This window comes from Manacus candei, unplaced genomic scaffold (genome assembly GCF_025592945.1).
Source record: "Manacus candei isolate 608988 ecotype Guabito, Panama unplaced genomic scaffold, ASM2559294v1 h1tg000011l, whole genome shotgun sequence".
NCBI lineage: Eukaryota > Metazoa > Chordata > Aves > Passeriformes > Pipridae > Manacus > Manacus candei.
This window is the reverse complement of record NW_026138059.1, coordinates 19,672,413-19,696,180: the sequence shown is the minus strand read 5'-3', so window position 1 is coordinate 19,696,180 and position 23,768 is coordinate 19,672,413. Positions and strand designations below refer to the sequence as shown.

General features: G+C 37.5%; 1 protein-coding gene across 2 annotated transcripts in view; it reads right to left on the bottom strand.

Moving 5' to 3' along the window:
* Positions 1-23,768, bottom strand: part of SMAP1 (small ArfGAP 1) — an 89,104-nt gene that overhangs the window by 11,179 nt on the left and 54,157 nt on the right. For both annotated transcript variants that reach the window (XM_051777734.1, XM_051777735.1), the window contains 2 exons: positions 10,767-10,851; positions 2,305-2,432 (listed from right to left, as the gene is read on the bottom strand). In XM_051777734.1, coding sequence (XP_051633694.1) covers positions 2,305-2,432; positions 10,767-10,851 — 213 coding nt within the window. The remainder of the gene's footprint in view (positions 1-2,304; positions 2,433-10,766; positions 10,852-23,768) is intronic.

The following is a 23,768-nucleotide window of genomic DNA, read 5'->3' as shown; positions in this document are numbered from 1 at the left end:
ATGGTGAACTTGCCACCGGCTGCCGCAAGAGAGGAGCCCCGAAGAGAAGATACAAGGACTCCCTGAAACAACATCTCAGCCTTGGCCATATTGATCACCATAACTGGTCTACTCTGGCCTCAAATCGGGAGGCCGGGAGACACACCATCTATAACGCTGCTGTCTCCTTTGAGAACGCACGCAGGATCACTCTCGAGGAGAAAAGACAACACAGAAAGAATCGTGTCTTGCAGAATATACCACCTAAGGAGTCTTTCTGCTGCGCCTTTTACAACCGGACTTGTCTCATATTGGTGTTTTTAGCCACCAGCACGCTTGTAGCAAATGTGGGTAGAGCCCTCCCCAAATCTTCGTTCACGAAGCCTAGCCACAGAGTAAGTACCATCTTTAGCCTAGAAACTAGCACAAAGATAAACTACATTTCAAAATATTTCTCTCACAGAAGATCTAATGACCAAATCTGAAATGCATTTTAAATTATCTATATACATGTAATTCATTATGCTTTAACAGCCACTCCATTACTTAACCCATCACTAGTCATCATCATCACCCAAGTATCCCCCTTCATTTTTCTTGTTCTCACTCTTAAATATTCAGCCTTTCTTTGCATTTCCTGCATTCTACAGCTAAATCATTCGTTTAACCAGCAGGTCACTTCATGTGTTCATGGAAGAGAAACAAAAGAAGGGTTTTCTCGTCTCTCTCAAGCTGCTCTTTTCTCCTGAGCGGACAGTAACTACATACAGAAGTTGTCACTTCCAGCATCAGAAAGACTGGAAAGGGGGAAAACCAGAATTCAGTCGTATCCATTATGTGTACTGCTACCATAGCCCACTGATTTCAGGGCCAAGTGGGAACTTCATAGATTTAAATTTACTCAATCTATGTACAAACTGGATACATTACAAAACTTGGGGAAACTGGAAATGGGCTACTGTTTTTCACATCTAGCTCTATAGGTAGGTTCCTCTAGACCAATTTTGACATAATGTGTTAGGATAGCAGACAACAAGCACCCAAATACTTTTCTTCCTGGTACTTTGAACATTGACTTCCAAAAGAGACAAGAAATTAGACCAACAATTTCCTTCACAATTTTAGCTAACACATCCAAATCTAAATGCATGTATACAGCTCATTTCCCTCACTGTTTATGGGTGGCTAAGGCACAGTGGGAAGTTTGCCCCATCTGTAGTATTACGCTTAAAAAGAAATGTGTTTTCAGTCTCTAAAACCCTACCTAGCATGTTGCACAGAGTCAGCCCTCAGCAACAAGCAGGGGAAGGGAGAGTAAAGGCTAAATAATTAAATCTGCTGAACAACAAGCATATGCTTTGAGGTACTCAGAACTCCTTTTCATCATCATCCCTTCCATTTTACATATATTATGAAAAATAACTGATAAAGAGAAACAAGTACAGATCACATGTCACAAACCATAAATTCAAGAATATACACAATTCTTTCCAGTTCAGCTGAGCGAGACAGAAAGCCTTACACAAAAATAAGCTTCTAAATTACCTTAACAGGACTTCCCAGATGGGGAGGTTAGCCCACTACTCCTCCAAAACCACCCTCTTAGAAGCCGGTCTGGGGTAAGGAAGCCTGCATATGTGCATTCTGACCCAGCCATGTCCAACACAAATACCTTGCTCTTTGAGTCTGACGGGTACTTTGAGAGAGCTGCAGCTTTAAGCAGGTTCTTCGTGTAGGATTATGCTACTCTTCCTTGAGGAGAGCAAGGCATACAAGTTCCAAGATGAGACAAAAGACAGATCAGTCCAGGTAGTAATATTAGATTTTCTTGACATCCATTTTGGATTTTGAGTATGAAGCTTCGGACCCAAAATTTTTAGCATCCCTAAGAGAGAAGCATCTGCTGCAGCCTTTCCTAAATATCAGCATCACAAAGCAATAAGAGGTCTTAAAAAGGATGACTTAAAGCCTAACAACCTGAGAACATTAAGTAAAATTATATTCAGCAATTAAAAAAAGAACAAGACAAAAGACTAAATTAAAAGAAAACATGACTACCATCATCAAGGTAAGACAGAATCTAATTTAGCTGGATAACCAGAATGGAAGACCACACCATTTCCTAATTTCATATCTACATCCAAGCAGTGCAGAAACTTGAAGAGGTGAGAAAAATATCACCATTACAGCTAAAGCATCTTCAGCCATGAGTGTAGAGAAGTGAGCATTCCTTCTATGTGAATGAACAATTCCCTGAAGGAAAACACATGTGCATACAAATATCTACACACACACATAACTAATAAACTAGTAAATAAATTTTACCTGAGCAGGAGGTACAGCAGTTGCTGGTAAAGGATTAGAGATCATTGGGCCAAAGATATCCAGGTCATCATTCAGTGCTGTGACAGCAGCAGTGCCTCCATTTGTAACAGATGCTTCAGCTGGACCATCTTAAAAAGACAGCAGGATCACATGTAAAGGGAAAATCATTAATATCTTAACAGCATAAGAATAATTAAAGCTTCCTATTCCCTCCTACCCTGCCCCCAATCAAAGATGTATTCAATTTCTGAGATATTTTTCAGACTGTGATATTGTTCAGATTTTTAAAGACTTCTTTCCCTAAAAACATGGCATACTAATGTGCTTCATTAAAAAACAACCAATGACAAAACAAAACATTTAAGACTTCCCTAAGGATGGCCACACTACTCATTTTTCAGGAGTCTTTTTCAAGCACATCGACATTTTTAGTAAGAATTTTAACAGATGTCTTACTGAGAAGGCCCAAATTTGGTAGCCATGTATCAGACGAAACACATTCATCTGTGCTCTTGAGTTACAATTTGCATTTTAGAATCCATAAAGTTATTCTTGCTATGCTAATTTACTCAAGGGTACGTAAGTGAACTTTGCATTATGAAAAAAGTCCATTCTCCCCTCCTTTTTTATAAGTACTTTGCATTAACTTTATTCTATAGCTCTACATGAATACCCCTGCCAGGCACACTGGGCTAATTATCCATAAGAACCCATGGCTCCCCTTCTGTACAGAGTTAACCTTCCACAGCCTTGGTGCCAGTAACCACTTTAACATGTGAATGCATTTACTGATCCAGGTGAAAGTGGATACCTCCAGGACAACGAAAGGGATGGAGCATTACACTTTAAGGAGAATTTCAAGAAAATACTTGAAAATATATAGGGACAAAAATATCACAAAAGGTTTTTAAGGAACAGAGCAACCATTTCTCATTTGATTTTAAGCTGTTCAAGATCAAGTGGTAAGAACTGGCTCATAAATTTATACCTAAGCATATCACAAGTGGTTTGCTGTTACACAGAGCTTGACAAATACAAAGGTGATTGTAGATTCTACTGAGGACTTTAATGACTGCATAGTCTTAACAGCAAATTTGAGAAAGCTTTTTCAGGCAAAAGAAGTTAAGTCTCAAATTATCTAATCTCACTGCAGAACTTCTCTGGCAGAACAAACTAGTTGAATTAAGTAAAAACTTTCTCTGCAAATGAAACCCTGTTGTGACTGGCATGGGTGATTATACATTACAGGAGGATCGGTATTCTAAAATCCCTAGATTACAGTACACTGAAAAAACTGCTATTAACATGTTTTTCGACTGCTAACTCATATGAGAAGGCACTGCCTCCTGAAACAATCCACTCAGAAGACCATCACATCAGTTTTGTCTGGGGTAGAGTTAATGTTCTACTGTTGTAATTTGACTTTGCTGGGGGATTCCCACTCCAATGATTCTGAAAACCAAAGTTACATACTCATCTATGATTATGACAAAGCTACTTATATCTTAATGCAATGAATGGAAGTCAGTGGACAGCAAAACAATATGTATAATCTGCTCCACTGTTCCATCCACACTAGTGCTCTGAGATGTGTGTAAATAAATATACTGACAAATGTAAGCAACAAGCTTTATTTGAGGTCACTCTGCAGACTGGCAGTTCAAAAAACATCTCAAAGGTTCACTGTTTCAGATAAATTTAAGAATGAACCATACATAATTTTCAAGCAAATGGATTATCAGGAATTAATAATTTAATGTTCTTGTTTCTCAGTCAGGCACTTGTATTAAAAACATATCTCTCTTGTCATATTCAAAAGTGATTTAGTTTACCTGAATGTAAGCGTTTAATGTAGAAGACTGAAAATTTAAATACAACCATTCACTTAAACAAGCATTTCACATATTTAGAACACTCATGACACAACACATTTGCAAAAACACAGTATTTTTCAAGTACTTAATATGCTGCTTATAAATTAATACTACGAAAATTTTTGCTAGATTGCTTCTGTAAGAGTATTATTTGGTAATGTACACACCTTTCATCTCTTACTGGATAGCTACCTCGCTGTCTCTACTGGTGTGAAACCAGACATTTTGAATTACTGTTTATAACACAGTTTTAAGCCTGTATGAATAGTATTAATAGATGATCCTCTCTTAGTGATTTCACAAAATAAAATAGTTGGAATATTTCTATTAAAAAGCAACTCCAAAAATATTCCCCCTTCTCTGCACAGAAACTAAAAGAACTAGGTTTCAGAATATAGAAGAAACCTAACAATGTTTTCACTCCAGTTTATTAATTGTAGCAATATTAGTGTTTTCATTTAAATATATATGCATGCAGGCATACAGAGACTTGTATTTCAACACAATAATTCACAGTTCTTAACCAGAGGTCACAGATTAAGAAGCACTTCCTCCTTCCCCTCCATATTTTAAAATATTTTTCTAGCATAAGAAAGATAATCCAGCAGACTTCTAACTTATTCTAAACATATCACTATTCATTCAACTTATGCTGCCTACCATTAAAACCTGATTAGAAGAGGTGGAGTGTATATGACGGAAGGAAACATGGCTGCAGCCTGTCCAGGGAACAGGTAAAAGTCAGATTGAGTTATATGGGTCTGTCGGAATATTTTGAGAAATTTATAGCTTCGACCATCACAGAATTACTTTGAAGCAATTAACTTTTATTGAACACTACCTCCACCACTTTTCTGTAGAACACATCTGTAGCTTGGAGTGAGGTATTAGATGTGGCAGAAGCCATTGCATTGAGAGCACATGCAAGGCAGAGCTTTCATGCTCAGCTGGAGAAGGTAACATGAAGAGTCAATAGACACTGTTCCTCATCTTTGTTCCTAGTGGTGGTTCTAAAACTTCTCTTCTTACAATTTATGGCAGTGTGACATAGTATCTGTGCAACAGCAGATGCTGCTTCTGATTTCAGATAAGTAAATTTTGTTTGACAGCAGAAACAAGCTCTTTAGCACAATATTTTTAATAATACAGTGAAGGGTTCCAGTGTACATTCTTTTTCTGTATGTATTTTATTAATGCCTGACATGACAATTTCCAATTCAGTGCTGCCTTCATACACATCATAGCTTTTATATACATCATTAATCTCCTTGGTATATTTATCTGTACCAATAGTGAGAATGACCAGCAGAAGAGCCTCAAAGGGACAGCAAGAGAGGAAACAGCAAGAAAGCAGATCTGCTTCTAAACTTTGCATTATGTTTCTGGAACTCATTTTCTATGGGCCAAACTATTTACAAGAACTTTGTTACTAAGCAGCCATGTATTTTTATATATACAATAATTTATGACAGCCATATCGAGCCTTGTAATAGAGGGAAAATATGCATTTTTTTACACCAAATTACTAGACAGGCAGAACTGAGAGAAATAGGTTAATACTTTCAACAAAAATCTGGGGCAAAGAGGCAAACAAAGTCTGAACAAAATTACGGCAGAATTATTTAATGTATTAGTAAAATTTTATTTACTGCTAAAACCTTTGCAGAAGTGAAAAAGCATTCATAAGGAGGCAATTTCCATATAATACTTCTGAAAATGAAATGTGGAAAGCCAGAAATCTAACAATGCTGTACGCCTCAAGTGGTTGTAAATATTTTCATTTTGAGTAGATATATTCCTTATCTAAGAATAATCTTAACATTGCAGCAATACTAAAAATGTTAACATGTTTACAAGCTCAAGAACCAGGGCCAAGCAAACCTCCTGAGGTTCAACAAGGCCAAGTACAAGGTCCTGCACCGAGTCAGGGCAATCCCTGCTATCAATAGTCTGGGGGATGAACAGATTGAGAACAGCCCTGCAGAGAAGGACCTCGGGATACTGGAGGATGAAAATCTGGACATGAGCTGGCAGTGTGCATTTACAGCCTAGAAACCCAACTGTATCAGTGTGGCCAACAAGATGAGGGAGGGGATTCTAATCCTCTACTCCACTCCTGTGAGACCCCACCTGGAGTACTGCATCCAGTTCTGAGGCCCCCAACACAGAAAAGACATGGACCTGTTGTAGTGGGTCCAGAGGAGGGCCACGAAGATGATCAGAGGGCAGGAACACCTCTGCTATAAGGAAAGACTGAGAAAGTTGGAGCTGTTCAGCCTGGAGAAGAGAAAGGTCCAGGGAGACCTTACTGTAGCCTTCCAGAACCTAAAGGAGATCTCTAAGATGGGGACAGACTTTTTATCAGGGCCTGTGGCGACACGACACAGGGTAATGATTTTAGATTAAAACAGGACAGATTCAGACTAGATATAAGAAAGAAATTTTTCTGCAATGAGGGTTGTGAAGCACTGAATGGGTTACCCAGAGAGGTGGTAGATGCCTCATCCCTGCAAACATTCAAGGTCAGGTCGGACAGGGCTCTGAGCATCTAGTTGAAGATACCCTTGTTCATTATAGGGAGGTGGGACTAGATGACCTTTGAAGGGCCATTCCAATCTGAACTATTCCATGATTGGAGGAATCTATGATCTATATATGCATACATGATACTTACGTATCCGAATTCTTTCGGAGAATATTTCCCATGCAGAAGCAGATAAGCAGCTTTTAACATACCATACTTTACGTCCAACCATGCTAGATGAATACCCCACACATCAAATCCAGTAAATAATAATGATATAATAAATCTCTTTTCTTTTAGTCATTCATTGCAACTTAATACAATGGTTTTTCTAGAAAGTGCAATTGTCCATTTTATGAAGGGCACATCTAAACATGGTAAAAGATGCAGAATATGTAAAATGCACTTTTCTTCTCTCTGATAATTCTATATTTAAAAATACTAATTTTTCCCTTTTTCTATATGTTGAAATAATTTCTAAGTGACATTCCTTGACAAACACAATGATCAAAAACTGCCTGCGTAACATTCCAATATTCCACATTTGTACTTAGCTACTACACAATCTTTTACAAGATTAAAAAAAATTATTTACATCAAATTGGCAGAAGTGGGGACATCTACGTTGTAAGAAAAAAACTCCAAAAGGAGCACAGTGCACAAGGTTAACACCAAAGGGATGAAAATACAGCACCACCAATCACTTAAGTGCTGACGAACTGTGGTTTACACACTGTGACTTTCAAACTGAAAAATGTTTCCTATAATTATAATATTAAAAATTCATGTTATAAAATCCCATATTATTGATTTTAGTGCCAATTTTAAGACTCCACATTTTCAGCAGGGCACCCTCCCAGCATGGATAAGATCCAAATGATCGCAGAGATGACTACAAAAGCAGCTTCAGGTTTAGCCTACAGAAACAGGCTGTGACTTCTCACTGCCTGGAAACAGAGGGAAGGAATTTGGAGTTGCACAGCAAGAACACAGCAGGCACACTACTGCTTGTGGAGAATATAACAATATTTACCTTGTACATGCCCATTTCCCCACCTTTCTGTGTGTGGAGTACTGAACTAAAATCTGTTCTGAAACAAAAGGCCAAAAGCTACGAATGTTGTTGGATCAAAAAGTGAATATCCAAACAGCATCTCAATAGTAAATCCCCGATCAGGAACTCAATGGAACCACATGAATGTGTTTAAAAAAGGTTCAGAAGAAACACAAACATCATAGTACAATCACTGATGATATTACAAAGATATTATCTTCTCCTATTACAAGATTTAAAGATACAATTTGCCTAGATGTATTATCTTGAAAATTTTGCAATTTGTAAAGAAAAATGAAAGTATTTATTTTCAAAAAATTGTCTAGCTTCAATTTTCACAGGGTAAGTCCTGTCTCAGGAAGTTTACCTTCTTATGAGGTCATTGTTACAAGACCAACTGAGACAATAAAAGAGCAATGACCCGAAGGTTAACCCCAGACCCAAAGCCAGCACTGAGGGTTACTCAAGAAAATACCTGGCAAAGAAGATGGGCTATTCTGAAAGCCACAATTATTCTAGCATGAATTCTGATCTACTAAAATTACTCAACCTGCTATCACAAGCAATTTTGACCTGCCCTACTAAAAGCTACTACTGTTCTTCATTTGCAGAAATTAAGTCCTAAGAGAATGAATCCTCATTAGAAACATGTCCGCTAAGAAGAACGAGCTAAGTAATCATATACATTTTAATATTGTTTGATATGACATATTAAACATTTTAATCAGCAGCGCATCACTGCAGCACCAGAGGCAGGTGGGATTCTGGCCTGCATCCTCAGGGGTGGTACCAGCTGAGACAGAGAGGTAATCACCCTACTTGACTCAAAGCTTCCCAGACTGCACCTGGAGTCTGTGCCCAGCTCTGCCCCCCAGTTCAAGATAGATGCAGACAGACTGCAGAGGGTCCAAAGGAGGGCCACGAAGATGACCAAAGAGCTGCAGAACCTGCTCTGTAAGGAAAGACTGACAGAGTTCAGCCTTTCCTCCCTGGAGAAGGCTCAGGAGGAATCTCATCCCAGTATGCCAGTACTCAAAGAGCAGCTACAAAGAGGACAGAGGCTCTCTCCTCACAAGGAGCCACACAGAAAAGACAGGGGCAACAGGTACAAGTTGCACCAGGAGAGGTTTCATCTCAACATAAGAAATAAATTTTTTGCAGTGAGATCAATTACTGGAACAACCTCTCACAGATGTGGTAGAGTCCCCATCACTGGAGGTTCTCAGGATGTGATCACACAGGATAATTTCCTCTAGGCTCTCCTTCCCACAGGTTGGACCAGAGGGTCTTTCGAGGTCCTTTCCAACCTTTGCTATATCTTGTATGAACTGGGTTGATGTGATCTCTCTTTCAATATTATCTAAGTAGTGCACTGGAAGTGTTAATTAAAAGACTACTCTCCAAATGAAATATGCAGGTCTGCTCTCATTAACACATATCTCATTTGCAGCTCAGTGGATTCCAAGCGCTACTGGCTTAATACACTGCCTTTCAACTTGTTATTTAAAAGATCTTTAAGCATTCCCTCCTTTAAAATTAGGGCGTTTTAACATATATATTATAAACTTTGCTCTTTGTATATCTCACTGAAGAAGCACAGCTGTTGAACACCAATTATAATACTCTCTCCATTGCATACTACATTTCTAGTTAGCCAATGTAATCCAAGTTCATTATTTTATCATGACACTGTTATCAAGATTCTTTCCAAATCATTACCAAAAGAATACAGAAGCCTAGTAATCTTAAAACCACATTAATTGAATTTTACTTCTTAATTAGGTTCTTGTTCTGCTAAAGGAAAATAAAGGAAGATCAGCTTTCTATCAAGTCTAAATAACTTTTTTTTTAAAAATAGGTTCATTCTACATTCATTCTACTGTGATAATTAAGATTTGCTTGCCTATAGTACCAGATTACTTGGAATGAGATACGGATCACAACATAGACATAATCCATACAAAAATAGTACTTTACAGTTAAGTCTACATCCAGAGGGAAAAATACCATGCATTTTGGATAAGAGTGTGAATTCTAAAACAGAGAAGACATTTATTGTTTTTTGTCACATCATTCATACCTTGAAACAAAAAAATTAAAAAATCCCAAGCCATTTTTCTACAAAGTCAAGTTTTTACACTAATGACATTTAAATGACTTCTCAGCCTCTTCCAATATCCTGTAGAAATTATGTTGAAAATTAAGAATAACCATTATCTTGATATAAATGGAATACTTTTAATATCCACTCACAACTTTTAGAAAATTTCCTGACAATGAATAACAAAAGGAAATAAAAATAGTTACTGCAACATTATATTCTTCCATTTCCATTCTATCAAATGGAAAAAGCACACTTAGAGTAACCCTAGATAAATGAAAGACATATTTTACGAATATGGACTACACACAACAGGGCAAATTAAATTATTTTACTTCAAACTAGTTTACTTACAAGACAAATACACAGTCACCTGCCAGTCAGAAAACAAAAAGGCCTTTTAGATAAAAATGCATGATGGTCACAGTCTGAAATACCCAGGGTCACAACACAATGATGGTCACAACACTGAAATACCCAAGGTATTAAGGTTTACAAGATACCAGTCAGCTGCAGTCCGACAGTTTCCTGTTCTTTTACCTGATAGAGGAATTTTACGATATAAGGTATTTTACAGATACACAATACAGGTAACCTCAGCATTTTCACTGAAAAGTACACTTGTACCATAAACATTGAAATATTACAGTTCACAAGCCCTTTGAAGATCACTTTGATAACTTCCCCTTCCCAGAGGAGCTCATTACTTTCCTTAGCAAAACATAAGTATTGATATACCCATATCCCTGTGGCATTCGCCTTTATAGTTTCAAATTCATAGACTCAATCTTATGGTTTCCAAATTTATCTAGCTATCAGTAAACACAGCGAAAATAAAAGTATGTCTATTAAAATATAAAATGATGTACCTGTGTTTGATTTAAAACCAGGTAATTATGTACTGCTTACCAAGTCCTAAAAGGTCAATAGTGGGTTCTGATGACTTTTTTGGACTTGCTTTAGCTTCTGATTGCTGATCCTCTTTCTTCTGTGGCTTTTAAGGGAAAAAAAAATAAACACAAGTAACCTTTCTGAAAAGATTCCATGCTTAAAAAATTCTCATTAAAGATGCTGCTTCAGTATCAGAAATAAAAGCCCTTTTCTATATTTGTTTATCATAATGAATTTGATTTGTAATGATGTATGTGGCAGTTATGGACAAAGGAACATGGCACGCAATTGTAAAAAATTATCATTATATCTTCACTGGTATGTAATCACTTTTTAAATAAAACTAAGTTCAAGGATAGCTTAAAAATAAGTCTTAAACTCTTAAACTGATCACCGCATATCATGCACTAGGCAAAGAGCTGTCTATAATTTATCAACTCATTTCAGCAACCAAACTATACATTTCTGCAACATTAAAGAGAAAAAAAAATCAAGTTTTTAAAAGCTTAGATTTAAAAATTAAAAGTAGACTAGTGACATTATTTAGCCTTCTTGCAAAGAGCATCTGCAGAACATGCAGCATTTACAGATGCTAAGCATCGATGCGCACAACCTTTGTTCATGATCTTTTCCTTTATAAACCTGAAGGCTAATAATAGCATTCTTCTCTTTTGGAAAAGGGAACTCCTAGTCTTTTCTTGTCTAGAGACTTCAAAATATTTCTACTGACGTGAAATTTGATTATGAAAATTACTTCATATATCTGTTTATAATTCATACCAATATCAGGCTGATTGCCTGAATCCATTGAAACATCAATTTTTAAAAGTAATACAAACTAGTTTATAGTAGTGACATAAGAAGTGCATTTCCTCACATAGGTTTAATACACCTTTACTGTCACACTACCGACCTCCTCTTATGTGAGCAAAGCCCCAGCTGAAAACCTCCAGCAAACAGCTCTGACGAACTGAACTCCACTTCTGCAGCTACAGGGCACAGCTACTGTCATACTCAAACTGACCCTTGCTAATCTCACAGAGAAATACTTGGCTCCTCTTGCCAGAAATTCTTAGGTTGACTTTAAATACCTTGCTCAAGATCAAACTGTTTGGGAAATCACCTGCTGGAAAAATATTCCATGGATGCCCTGATTCTATACTCTATTATAACTTTCATGTCTGAGTTTATGATCTGAAGCACAGCACACTGATTCCCAATGCTCAAAAAAACCATAGTTTTTGAAAGTAAACTTTTGCATATCAAGAATTTTGTTAAAGTGACAATTCAAAATAAAGTTTTCTACAACTGACCACACCTCAATATATGTGCCATAAAACTTTAAATTATTATCCTAAATACCAATCAGAACTAACAGTGAATATTTCAGAACAGAATTTGTCATGAAACTTTGCACATTTGAGTCTTCTCCAACTCTGTAAGGAACACTATGGGTCACAGAAGTTGTAAAAAGAAGCATTTCTGACATGTTGCTTGATTTCACGAAACTGGTTTTTTTTCCTTTTGTTTAAACATCCTAAAAATTCTGAATATAGAACAACTTCTTTCAACTGAAAAGAATAACTGTTAGAATTATATCATATTTGCAAATTTTCATTACTCCAGATTAGATTTCTGATAACTAACTTAAAGCATAAGTTCAAAATAAATTAAAGCTTGGCAGGGTTAGTTTTGAACGCAAACTTTTCACAGAAAGTAAACACTTTTGCATATATTAGTAAGAATTAAACAGAGTTCAAATGGTACTCTTTTTTTTTTGGCACTTATTACCGTAGTAAATTAATCTCATTATCTACTCTAAAAATTTAAAAATATAGTAGGAATAATCCACTTAGGTCCTCTGCTTTGTCAAATGAACATTTTCAAGAATTATTAAATGCATATTTCTGTTTCATCACTCTGTAAATAAGAAAGGCAGTGAAGACACAAGGTATAAAAATATGAAGTTCTATAAAAATATGATCCTTTAAGATACCCATTTCTAATATTGTTATGATATTTCTTGATCAGCAGTTTCTGTGCCATTTTGCTCCCTTGCCAGTATCTAAAGTAATCGGTTTAAAGGTTACTTCATAGTTAGTTACTTTAAGAAAAACTGCAAAACCATTTTCAAGCTTGTTAGCACAGCAAATATTTCTAGACATTAATACTGCATTTGTTTCATTGATGGAGATTTTCTCCACAAAGCACAGTCCAACACCTTTAGAGCTACACAGTTTTCACCAGCACACTAACCTGTATTCTGAAAATTGAAAAAACATATCAGCCACCTGACATTTATCAATACTACAACTGTACAATAGTGGTCATGCAAAGCAATATTCAGCAGCTATCTGGAACAAAAAAAAAAATCTTCCTCTTACCTTTAATTTTACCTGCTATACTATGTTGTTCCCCCCATTCTCTCACCACAACAAAGACCATTTCCAGGAATTTCCTATCCTCCAAGATTTCTATTCTATAACTGGGTGTGCCTTTATTTCTGTTTAAGATGCTTCACAGCACATAGGAGGGCTTTTGTTCAAATTCAGAAGACATTTGTTCAGTGCTTAAGGTCTGCCAAGATTCACAGATAGACAGGGACTTCTCTAAAGTCACCCACATTTAGACATAAATTAAGTAAGGTTGGCATTAGTGGGATGAGTTGGAACAAACACCTTGCATGCATGCCATTATTCTTAAGAATACCCAAATACCCCTTGTTGCCATACTGTTTCTTAGGATGGTCTTGTTCTCTCTTTGGTCCTGTGGATCTTGGGCTACCTGACTGCACCGTGGTCCAGCTGAAGAAGGTAGATTGAAAAGCAATGCCCTACTGAAGCATTCTGTAGCAGGGATCATGCCCTAGGATTTGGAGCACAGGACCTCAAGAGGTCCCTTCCAGCCCATATAATTCTGGCATAAACAAGGTGTTAAAATTTTTGGAAAAGAACAAACAGGGAAGTCACACTAGTGTCACTGGAAAATTTTATTCCACATCATAAAGAGAAATGTGATTTTTAATTTCTTTTTAGTAGTTTTCCTCCAACAGGACCCATACATGACTAAGCTTTATGGAGAGAGTGGCCTTTTGAGATATTAATGCTAAGTACTGCACACAGTGAGCACAGAAGTGTGCAACAGGCAAAAAACTGCATAACAAAGCAGTGACATTTCCTAAACTTAATGTTTAATTTAGTGTTGTGCTTTACCTAAAAATTACCGCTTTTTGTAGAGATGCAAGGTAGCATGACAAATGCTTGGAATCTTGCTGCACTAAGATTCATCTCATTTTCTATTACTGGTCTGCTTGACTCCCACAGCAATTATTTTCAAGTATTGACACCAGTACCAGATAATCTAGTCCTTGTTGTACCCTTTGGAATAAGGCCGCATGAAAAACAGGAGACTAAGCAGCATTAAATAAACTAAAAATAGCATTAAAAATCTGATATGAAAAAGGCAAGCAGAAGAGAACAGGTACACAATTTTGCGCATTTATTTTCAAGTGGAGCCTTCAGGGTTACTGAGGCTACTATTGTTTTTACAACACTCAAGACTGCCTTAGTAATATACAATCCTAAACATCCACTGGTCAGATTATGTGACCAATATATCTGTTCTAGAAAAAGCAGCAGTCACAAGTATTGAGGCCATGTTGCTGAGAACACAGCTGCGATGGGCAGGGCGCGTCTCAAGGATGAAGGACCACCGCCTCCCTAAGATCCTACTTTATGGTGAACTTGCCACCGGCTGCCGCAAGAGAGGAGCCCCAAAGAGAAGATACAAGGACTCCCTGAAACAACATCTCAGCCTTGGCCATATTGATCACCATAACTGGTCTACTCTGGCCTCCAATCGGGAGGTCTGGAGACACACCATCTATAACGCTGCTGATGCTTTTGAGAAAGCACGCAGGGTCACTCTTGAGGAGAAAAGACAATGCAGAAAGAATCGTGCCTTGCAGAATATTCCACCTAAGGAGTCTTTCTGCTGTGCCTTTTGCAACTGGACATGCCTATCTCATATTGGTGTTTTTAGCCACCAGCGCGCTTGTAACAAACGTGGGTAGAGCCCTCCCCAAATCTTCGTTCGCGAAGCCTGACCATGATGATGATGATGATTGAACAAAGTAGATGGTTGTAGCAATTCCTAGATATATTTACTTCAGGTCCTGTATTAACAACTTCTCATTCAAAATAATTTTTATGCTACTAGCACATTTCTTCTGAAACACTGTCCTTGCAAACAGCAGAGCATCAAGACATCTTGGATATGCAGGCCTTACACTGCCATTTTTCACAGTTGTGACTAATAGCCACTACATTACTCTTCAAGGTGGTTCTCATGTTGGAGTACCTATTGAAAGCAAGCAATGTTTGCTGCCTTAAATTGAGATTACTGAAAATAGTTTATTTGCAAATATCACTGAAAGAAACCAAAGCCAGAATAAGCTTCCAGGGAGTCAATTTTTTTGCATCCTTCACATGGTCAGCTTAGTACCTAGCATGACTTGGAATTTTCTGCCTTAAGAAAAAACAAGCCTTTGTTTTGAAAAGAGCCACAATAATCAATTTAAGTTATCCTCTATTCAGCAGGTATTAGATACTTCTGCAAAATTAAGCAAGCAAATAAACCTTGCAATCTTTTACGTGTATTTTCATCTATAAAGCACATCTTTTCAGTAGAGGAGCAGGGACACACTCATTAGTCAGATCCAGTATGGGTACTAAACATTTTTGCAATCATGTATACAACAGGTAACTGCTATGCAATAATCCTTTATTGTTTTATTTTTCAATGCTGTCCTTTTAACCTTCTACTTAAATACACTCTTCTGTCATTCCTATCTTCAGGGGCAAAAAGGAAGACCCAGGAAACAACAGGTTGCTCAACTTCACTGCAGTACCCAGAAAGGTGATAGACCAACTAACCTGGAAATAATTTCCAGGTACATAAAAGACAAGAACGTGACTGGGGGAACCAGCACAGCTTCACCAAGAGGAAGCTATGCTTGATCAACCCAACAACTTTCTACAATGTCATGACTGTCTCAGCAAACAAGTGGAGAGCACTGTGTAGTATCTTCCTTTACTTCAATAAGGTTTTTGATGCTGTTGATAACTGCTAAAAGTGTTATCATGGAAACAATTTCCTCTTAAACTTCCTGCTCTCATTCAGTTCTCTGTAAACGTGAGTAGAACCCTTCCCAAATCTTCGTTCGTGAAGCCTAGCCATGATGATGATGATGATCCAGTGATGACTGACTCCCAATTTTATACCCAAATCAAGCTACACCTAAATCCTGTCTGCTGCACATCTACAGTACAATAATGTGACAGTATAGCACTAATACTACATCCGTGAGTAGTCCTTAGTAACAAGATAAATCCCCTTTCAGTATCTAAAGAGCAAATATTGTAAAATATTTAGGAAGTTCTCATAACTTTACCTCTACCAAAATGAACAACTGAGAATTATGTCTACAGACAAGAAGCAGCATCTCTCTCCTATTAAAAGAAAACAAAAAGAAAATACAGAGATGAATATTTAGACCTTCACTTAACTTCCTACACACTCACTGTAAATCCACTGGCTTGAAATTACAGGAGAGAAATACATATGCTGGCAATCTCCACATACCTCCACATTGCACCTTGGTCAACTTTAATGTTTTATGCTAAGAAACCATCACAAATAAAATCCAAAAGCAGACAACAGTGGAGAAGATCAGGCCACTTGTAATTTATTTTGACTTTAAAGCAACCCAGTGCACAAGACTTCTTTAATCTCACATTGAGATGGTGTCTTCATTAGAGGAACTGCACCAGCCAATCTTCTTGTAATTCAAAGAGATACCGGCTAGGATTTAATTAATCTTGATCATTTTCCTACCATTAGAAAATGGTAGGCTTAATCACTTACCAATCTTGGTCATGTACATACAATTTCAGCTCCAAGATTTTAAAGTAATTTCCAGGCCATCAGGATTTGGTGGAAAAGTTACAAAAATCTGTACCAAAGTTTTGAGGTTTATTTTGCTCCAATTCAGACTACATCTTCAAAAATGAAAAGAATTGTTAATAACTTCCCAATTTACACATAATGAGAAAGTTTTCTATTCCATCATGAAAGGGTATCTTTTAATTCGGCAACCTGTCTTTAATGTTGCATTGCTGTGCCACTCTTCCTTTGTTCTTTCTTTACTAATTTTGTGCAACAATAGAAGTTATCTGAAGTTTAATTTTTAAAAATTGGGTAAGAACACCAGGTTAGGCCAGCAAAATAATAAAAAAAAATTGTGTCTACTAGGTCTCAATTTAAAAAACAAAGCTCTGTTTTACAGAAACCAATATTTGCCTTTATTGAACTCTCACAATGCATTGCCCTCAATATACCACTAGTTACAGCATTCTAGTTCAATCTACTTTATGTGACATACTTTGCTTGAGTTAAATGAAACCAAATAAATCAGCAAGTAACACTGTTAATCACTATTCACAAATTAAGTTCTGGAGTTGATTTTACAGACTTGTTTCTCTCTCTTTTTTGTTACTCTAAAGCAAATTACCCAGTATATAAGGATGCTTCTTTGACAAGGACAAGAGAACTGACAACTACTTTATACCATATATTTTGCAAACTAATTGCCTATATGGGTCTAGTGGGACAGAGTTTACATTCTTCATAGCAGCTGATATGGTGCTACGCTTTGGATGTGTGGCTACAACACTGTTGGTAACACACCATTGTTTTGGCTACTGCTGAGCAGTGCTCACACAGCACTCAAGGATTTTTCTTTCTGCCCACATTACCCCTAGCAATAGGCTGGGCGTGAAAAAGAAGTTGGAAGGAGATGTAGCTGGGACAACTGACCTCAGCTAAGCAAACGGATGCTCCTATATATGGAACTCATCCTACAAACCACAGTGAATTCCCAAATTCAGTCTTCCTATTGAAGCTTAGCATGCACAAGCCTTGAACCTCTGAATCTGAGCATTACAGTTTTGCAGTAGACTTATCCAAAGGCAAGCTCCCAGTCCCTGGAACAGGCAGCAATGCTTTCTCACAGAAACTCAGGCAGCAAGTCTGCAGGACATGAGACCATGAAGAACAATAAGTAACACCTGAAGTATAAGTCACATACTGTAGGAAGTCCAGGGTGTCTGTGGGTATTTCACCAAATTTTCTTCAGCCAGCTATTTTTGGAGATAACCATTAAATGAGTGATTCATTCTGCCTCAGAAAAAAAAAAAATTAAAAAAACGAAGGCATTGCCAAGTCAATCTTCCTCCTTCCCCTGCACAAAGATTATAGTACAGCACATACGATGCTGCCTATAAGGGATATGGTCATCTTATGGGCAAGACTGACTGTCACATGCCTATTAAATTCAGGATACTGTGAGGTTTGCAGCTGGTGTTACCAATGCTCCCTTTCTGCAAAACAACAAACTTGTCTTTTCTCAACTCTCAGCAGCACGTATAGTTCTTAGGTGCACAAGATGGGCAGGGGAAGACGAGGGAAGTGGAAAGCTTTATACCAACTTGCTTGGTTGACAGAATAGACAACACACATGAGGTCTTCTGGTGTTAGACTTTGAATGAGAAAATGGTAAGAGTATTCAGATCTAACAGCAACTATGTTGCTCTGCAGCCAACCTCACTGACTTTTTTTAATTACTATTGTAGTAAAATAGGAAAATAATCCAAGTTTGTGAAATGATCAAGGACACTGGTATCCTTTCAGAACACATTTTTTAATATGACCATACATTCCAGAGCCTGCGGTCAGTCTAAATTTCTGGGCTACTCTTCTGCATATTCCTGTTCATCAGAACACTCTCCTCTGAGAGAGGCAACTGAGGGCATTTTGCACTGGAATTGACAGTGCTGAAACAAACTTCTTTGGTAAGGCCTGGTTCAAATGTGCCAGCATAGAGCGAAAATACTCCAGTTATTTTTCATTATAAATGGGTGATTCAAGTTTCTCTTTTCTGCTTTTGTAACCTTATGTGAATTATCTTCATAGGTACTGATTTTAAGGGTTTAACAGTTCTAAAAGACATGACGCACTGTAAAAATGTAACCTTTTACTAATGTAAAAGTCCCTCCTACTCTGAAGCAAGGTATCAGTCACAGTCAAAAATCTGATTCATCAGCTGTCCAGTCCACTTAGCTGCTCCTATTTTCTTTCATATTTTAATATTAAACACAAAAAATACTTCTCTGCACATTTTCCTCAATTTTCTACTTCAATGAAAAATTCATATGAATCTAGGAAGTCTGTTTAAAACAGATCTGACTACCAATGCATTTCTAACTTATATACCCTACCTTAACTACAAGAAGCCTTATGGAAGCTGAAGATCCATCAAATAATTTTGTGAAAAGCACTTAAAAGCAATTTCCAGTTTACTCACTAGAGCTCATATACGCCTCTATGGTTACTGAACGAAAGTGTTCCTTTCCTCTCATTAGGTAAGAATAGTATGCCTTGTGCATAAAGCAATTGGATTCCTTCCCTCTTCATTACCTGCTGGCAGTAAAACTTGCAAGAGAGTATAAACATTTGAGAATTGCCATACAAGAAAATAATATAAGTAATTGACTGTAAGCTTGCAATAGGTTTGTAGATATGATTTTTCTGACAGCTCATATATTTATGCTATCCAAAGTTTAGTCCATATCTATTTACGGCATTAGTCACGTAGGCATCCTAGAATTTTTAAAGAATGTTTTTACAGCTTTCGTACCTGACGTGCATATAAGTAAAAACTAATCTTTTCATAATATTTAAATTATATTAAAGATGAAATGTGTTATTCTGTTTACCCTCCTATAAGATACCATATCATATCATAAGATTTTTTCTTCACACTTGAAACTGATGAAGAAACTTAGAAATCAGACTAACTCTTCAAAACTCAGGATACTTTTAACAAGTGATGAACTCTTATTTTGCTGAACTAGCGAAAAGCCAGAAAACAGGTATACTATATTGAAACACAAGTTATGTTACAGTGTTACCATTATGTACAGACTACAGTGACTCTGCAAACAAACTCTATTCGTTTCTAATCAAGAGAAAAACCTGCAGGTCAACAACAACAACAAAAAAGCTGCCATTCTCATTTATAAAACTAGAATTACCACAAACCAAACTGCCAACCCGAGGGGGAAATGTAAGTATTGCAATTATTCCAGTCACTCATAGACACTGAACTACTCACACTGACTTGCATAAGCCAATTTAAGGCATTTACACCAAGCAAACCAACAAAACCAAATTGTTGTAAATATGATTCTGTGCACATGAAGGTTCTTCAGACAAAACAAACTCTCAAAGGCAAACTTTTTAAAGTGGTCCTTGATTCACACCTTCATTTTAAAAACCTGGGTATATGGATTTCATTAGATTTTCACAGTTAAAGCAAGGTACTTGAACAAGATTATGTAAAATGTGTTGTATCTTTAGTCACTTGAATTAAAAACTTCATGGCAGATCTAACAGACCCTGCACCATAATCTTATTCCATTAATATGATTTTATCTGGGTCTAGGCTAATATGCTAATAATTTCTATGGAAATGGATTAAGACTATTTCTTTGTTATTACTTATTGACCGCGCGGTACTAACATTGTATTTTAACTGAATTTAAAACATTGGCTCAGATCTCATTTACTTTAGTCAATGTATTCCAAGAAGGCTTAAAACCTTTCACATCTTATACTTAGTTGGATCGGTTTAGTTCCTTTCTAATGCATCAGACAACCTCAGAGGCCCTTATACCTTGCTCAAAACAAGGTATGAACCACATAGAAGCATAATTTCCTAAAATGAAGTTGGCTGTCTTTTTATACTTACTGCTGAGACTACAGCAAAATATCACAGATAAATCTCTTTAAATTCTTATATTCATGTATTCATGGCCAGTCTTCGCAAACGAAGACTTGGGAAAGGTCATTACCCTTCGAGCCTGCGCAGTGGATTTTTTAGGTGAGACACAGTGTGCGCTGAACTGAGCCCACCCTTTAATCCTGAGGTTCATCTGCCGGGGCCAAACGAGCTTGGACAGTGGCAGCGAGGTCCTCAGGATGTGGGTTTGTTTAGAGTGACCTTCTCTTAGATGGATGGCCTTACAGGGCTGACGAGCTCCATCTGCCCGGGGAAGTCCCCTGACCAGGAATCGAACCTGGGCCGCGGCGGTGAGAGCGCTGCATCCTAACCGCTAGACCACCAGGGGATTCATATATTAAATCTACGCATTCTGTTTTCAGTATATTAGGTTCTTGAAGCTGACAAGTTCAGAATAGGGTCTGAAAAAAAGAGAGAAAGCTCTTTTTCCTGCTTGATACTTGAAAAAAGCAAAAGATTGCGAGATGACTGGTAGGTAATGGTCACAACAAAAAATAGGAACCTGAAGCCAACCTAGAGATGGCCAAGACTGCAGAGTAGGAGAGGCACACTGAGTGCAGAGGTAACCAAGTTTTCCAGGGATTCTGAGGCCAAGGACTTGAGCAGAGTTTGCTGCAGCTCTAAATCTTTGAAATTACTACATTTGAGCCCAGAAGCAAGGACCTGTTTACAAGGACACAAAAGGCAGAGAAAAAGCTGTTTATCAACCCTTTTCCTATTTTGTATTATCTTGTCATGGAACTTGATTTAGATAAAAAGCAAGAGTTCTACTTTTAATCCAATAAAACCTAGGGTTTAAATCTTTAAGTAGAAATTACTATGAAGCAGAAAATCTAAACAGATCCATCTTAAAGCTAATCCAGCGTCCCATTATGAGATCTATAAATCGGATTAGGGTCGAAGTGTTTTAATGCATCTCAGTCTGCAAGCTGTGAAATGCAATAAACACAGTTTGTATTTTTATAAGATATTTTAAATACACCTTCAGTTTTTGAATCACATATTATGGTTCTGTGAACTCAACTTACATATTTCTCCTTGCCTTCTATCGTGCTCATTAGCCTGGGCGAGATTACAATAATGCAGCTATATTAGTTCCAACTCCTCATTTAACTGTTTTCTTTTATAACTTTCCTTCTAAAAACCATTCAAGTAGTACATAATACAACATCAGTATACCCAATCAGAACTAAAGGGCATGTATTTGTAATTCCTTCTTCATGTATTTCCAGACAAGAATGAGCTGATTCATGCATGGCAACTGACTGAGCTCATAGTAAAAAACCAATCCAATCCAAGAAATCTTTTCCATCCCTATTCATGAAGGTGTGCTTTGTAGTCTGTTCCTTAACTATAACAAAAACACCTTCTTTTGCTGAAAAATGTTTTTTGAGTGAGACTTAGAATCATCAAGGTTGGAAGAGACCTTTAAGATCATCCAGTCCAACTGTCCACTACAGTACTACAACTGTAAACCCTAAACCACTAAGCCACATCAGCCAGCACCAGATTGAGATGCTTTTTGAACACCTCCAGGGATGGTGACTCCACTACCTCCCTGGGCAACCTATTCCAATGCCTGACCACACTAACAGGGAAAAATTTTTTTCTAATATCTAATCTGAATCTCCCCTCAGATTCAGGCCATTTCCTCCTGTCCTCTCACTGCAGTCATGGCAGAAGAGACTGGTTCCCACCTCACTAAAACCTCCTTTCAGGGAGGGCAATAAGGTCCCCCCCGAGCCTTCTATATCATATATCATACGATATAGGAAGCCCAGGATACATATAGGATCCAATATATATATGTACTGGATGAATATAGGATATAGAATATATTATATCTTATATTCATCCAATATCAAGCCCTCTACCCTTAGCTAGCAACCAGTTCACAACCTGGATCTTCCCTGGTGCTTATATCTCATTCACTGGCTAGTCCAGCATGAAATTTGCTACTTGTTACACAATGTGCATGATCACAGAATGTTTGTTTCCAGGAGCCGGTGTTAAGACATGCTGTCTTTGCAACAACTGGTTTCTAGATGCTAGTCTCTACAGCTGCTGACCCTGAGATTCCTAAGACTTGCAGTCTCTTTCCAGTGGTCGACATCAGCTTCTTATCCTATTTGTCTGGTAGTTCAACTTGAAGTTTGCTAGTGTTTACATACAGACACAGAAGAGAGAGTGCAGTCACTCACAACATGGTTGCAAACAGAATTTGGCACATATACACAATAGCCTGTGGTGATCAAGTGCAGGACTCACAAGCGTACTGCCCAGCAACCTGCACGTATGTGACTGCCCCTTTGTATTCCCCTCCCCCCTGCTTCCTCATGCTTCTTATACCCCAATCCACCTTGATTCCTCTATTCCCCTGCTTTTGGCCTCTGCCACCCAAACATCTCATTATAAGATTCATGCAAATGAATCCCCAAATTCTTTTCTCTCTGCATTCCACAAGAAGTCCTATAACCTACTATGCAGTCAACCTTTACTTGCCTAGGGTTCCTGAGAGAGAATCTCTTTCCTTGACCCATCTCACCACTTTCCTTCAATGGACTAGCAGAAGCAGATCACTGTGTTCTGTTTTCAGTCATTAGTTTATTCCTCTGCTCCTCCCTATTGCTTTTCCTCTGATTCTTATAGTCTTTGTTTTAGTCACAGTCTTACAGCATCATACTGAATACTGTTTCATATAAACAGCCTCTGCGTTAGGGCTTTTCGTAACAAGAGTTCTGTTTCACAGAGTGTTGGACTAATACCTTGCACTAGCATCTTTTCTATCATTATGGCAGGCAGTATGATACAAACACTTTATGAAGTCTAAGCATACTAGAGGAATATATCTCTAGAGGTGCATTTAAAGAAGGCTCTCAATTAGCTCTATGGAAATTCAATCCTGTCACTAACAACTAATCAGATTGAAATAGCCCCATAGGTTAATTTTTCTTACTTCTGTATCAGCTTGTTGCTTTCTTTAACTGCTATGAAAGTTAGGAGAGAGCTGACAAGTACTTTATCATCCTCACATAGAAATACATAATTCTGTTTCACAAATGCAGAATTTAGTGAGAAGAAGAAATGTTTATTAAATACTT